The following is a 2,413-nucleotide window of genomic DNA, read 5'->3' as shown; positions in this document are numbered from 1 at the left end:
ATCCCTTGGAGTCGTAAGCTCTTGCCAAAAAAGAAAGACGGCCAAAAGGGGCAAGGGCCCATTACTGGCGTCTAAGTGTCGCTTTTTCGTATTGCAATGGCCGCCCTTTCCGATCACGAAAAAGGATGGCGAGTCGCGCTTGCCCATAATTCCATAATACGTGTACACGAGGTTCGTGCTTACCTTACCTCAATATCTGCCAGAGAGATGACGCAAGAATCTCGGCATCGACTACCTAAGGCTGATGTATATTTCAGGAACAGGAAATGAAGAGGGATTTGCTAAATCTTCCGTGGTGCTCCAAACCTGAGATTCATACCTATCCAGATCAGGAAATTCACAGCATGACCACAGCCAATTGGGCACCCCTGAGGCCGGAGCCCTGAGCCGACCTCAGATCGTCGGTGCTTTGCATCGAAATCTTTCTTAATCCACGTGCCGATCCTCGAACAAATGTATCCCCAATCGCCCAGACCGTTTCTATTTTTGCACTGCAAGACATATCACCTCTCTCAAGGGCTCTTCGCATTTTTGGTTTTGAATGTCTCGGAGAGACAAAGCCACTTCGTATTGCAACTCGCCAGCCATCCTCGCTCGCAGAAGCAAAAAGTGTTGCTACATACCTCCATAGGTACCTTAGCCAGCCGCCAGAGCCTCACGGTCTTGCCGGGATGCCGCTGTCAGGTCGCCACTGGATCGAACATGCAGCACACTTCGGGACTTTGAACCGTGAGACACGCTGCACTCCAGGTCGCATCAGCCCAGAAAAGTTTCTGGAAGATGTCAGGGAGTCCAATGAAAAGACTTTCGGTCTCTGCGGCAGTCTCTTCCCACGGCATCGATCCCAGATGGCGCCGCCGGCTGCAACTGACATGCAAGACATAGTGATACGCCACCCAAGTGCAAATTTCAATTATCCTGGGCATAGTGACCGCGCACGTAATCAAATATCGCTTCAAGCTTACAACGATGAGACGAACGCATTACGGCTATCTGGCAATGTTTTTTTCCCCCGTAGAACGGCGAATATGGTCTACTAAGGTGTCACGCATACCGACTACTTCGGCATTTCAGCCGATTCCAGTGAACAGTTCGTACCATTATAACTAACGACATGCATAGTATACTACTTTGCCATTTGCATAGATGTGGCCACCAAATCTCGGCCATCGGTGGGCCCTTTCAACGGCCGTTGGGAAGTTACCGAGTTGTGCGCTATTTTGGGAACGGAAGGGCTTTGGAGAATCGTCAGACGCGTGTCTTAGACCCATATGGTAAGTATCTAGTGGACTCGACAAGCTACTATTGGCACTTGGAGAATTTCATAGTCGAGCCACGTTGATGGAAATAATGGTAATGTTCAAATGCTGATGACGAACATGTACTTCAAGGCCATCTTACCACACTTGGTCTATAGATTTTGATCGGTCGTTACATCTACGCTTACAGGCACGGCTTCGTTCTATAGGCGTTCTTCCTTCTCTCTTCTCCCCCACTCATGGGTTTCCTAGCTGAGTACCTTCTTCCTCCCAAGTCACGCTGACGGGCTCGTGGTTACCCGAGAATCTCTGCCCGTCGAACCACAGCTCGAAGCGTAGGTCGGCAGGGGCTACGATAGCACGTACTTCGAATTCGCAGACGAACCACTTTTTCTTTCTCAAGCCATACCAAACTCGCTTCTTCTCGACCGTTAAGGAGTCTTCGTTTATGCCAGCTAGGTTACTTTTGACAGTACAGAGTTTGCTAGCTGCGACTGTGTAGCCTGGTCTCAGAACACTTCCTCATACCGGGAAGGAGTCAATGGATTGCTTACTGTCTTTTGCACTAGTAGGTAGAAATGCCGGGTCGCTCTGGGAGATCACGAATGTACAGTCCCATTCGCGTATACTCTTCTTAGAGTCGATGTTGTAGGTATAAGGAGAGGCAACAGGCACATTTGGATCGACGTTGTCCCCCTGACAAGCCGGTCAGTTAAGTAACATGGCAAGACGGGACGCTCACTTCAAGTAAGCCTGCTTACCTTCTTGATGAGCCAGTTGATTTGATTCAACGCATATCGTTGTCCGTCGAACTTGTCCTCGTAGATATCCTGATTGAAATGCTTCTCGGCGTTATACTTCACCATCCCTATGACGCCATAGCTCGCTCTCGCTTTGCGCGTGAGAAGCACCGAGTTGATCCCTGTATCGAGCCTCTGCATGCGGTCAAGGAGTAGTCCTTTGACAACCACGAGCTGAGGGTCAGGAGCTTGGATGATTTTGAGGTTGCCAGCGCAAGGATGCGGTCGTGCCACCAAGTCTTGCTGAAGGCGATCTCGGACATATTCTGAGCTTCCCAGTCCGCCTGACAGAATCAAATAATCCTCCGAGATATGTCAGTCTTCCCGGATTTATGTTTTTTTTTTTTTTTTTTT

General features: G+C 49.4%; 1 protein-coding gene across 1 annotated transcript; it reads right to left on the bottom strand.

Annotated features, from left to right (window-relative positions):
• Nucleotides 1-1,781: 1,781 nt before the first annotated feature.
• Nucleotides 1,782-2,200, bottom strand: UCRPA7_7876 (putative hsp70 family chaperone protein; the record flags this gene model as incomplete). The annotated part of the gene is made up of 2 exons (XM_007920396.1): nt 1,782-1,955; nt 2,021-2,200. 2 exons carry the CDS (start codon nt 2,198-2,200, stop codon nt 1,782-1,784), a joined length of 354 nt encoding a protein of 117 aa, XP_007918587.1.
• Between the last annotated feature and the right edge of the window lie 213 nt (nt 2,201-2,413).

Source organism: Phaeoacremonium minimum (genome assembly GCF_000392275.1).
Source record: "Phaeoacremonium minimum UCRPA7 unplaced genomic scaffold PA7_03_scaffold_560, whole genome shotgun sequence".
In the NCBI taxonomy this organism is placed as follows: Eukaryota; Fungi; Ascomycota; class Sordariomycetes; order Togniniales; family Togniniaceae; genus Phaeoacremonium; species Phaeoacremonium minimum.
Note: the sequence above shows the minus strand (reverse complement) of the source record. Positions and strands in the feature narration are given on the sequence as shown.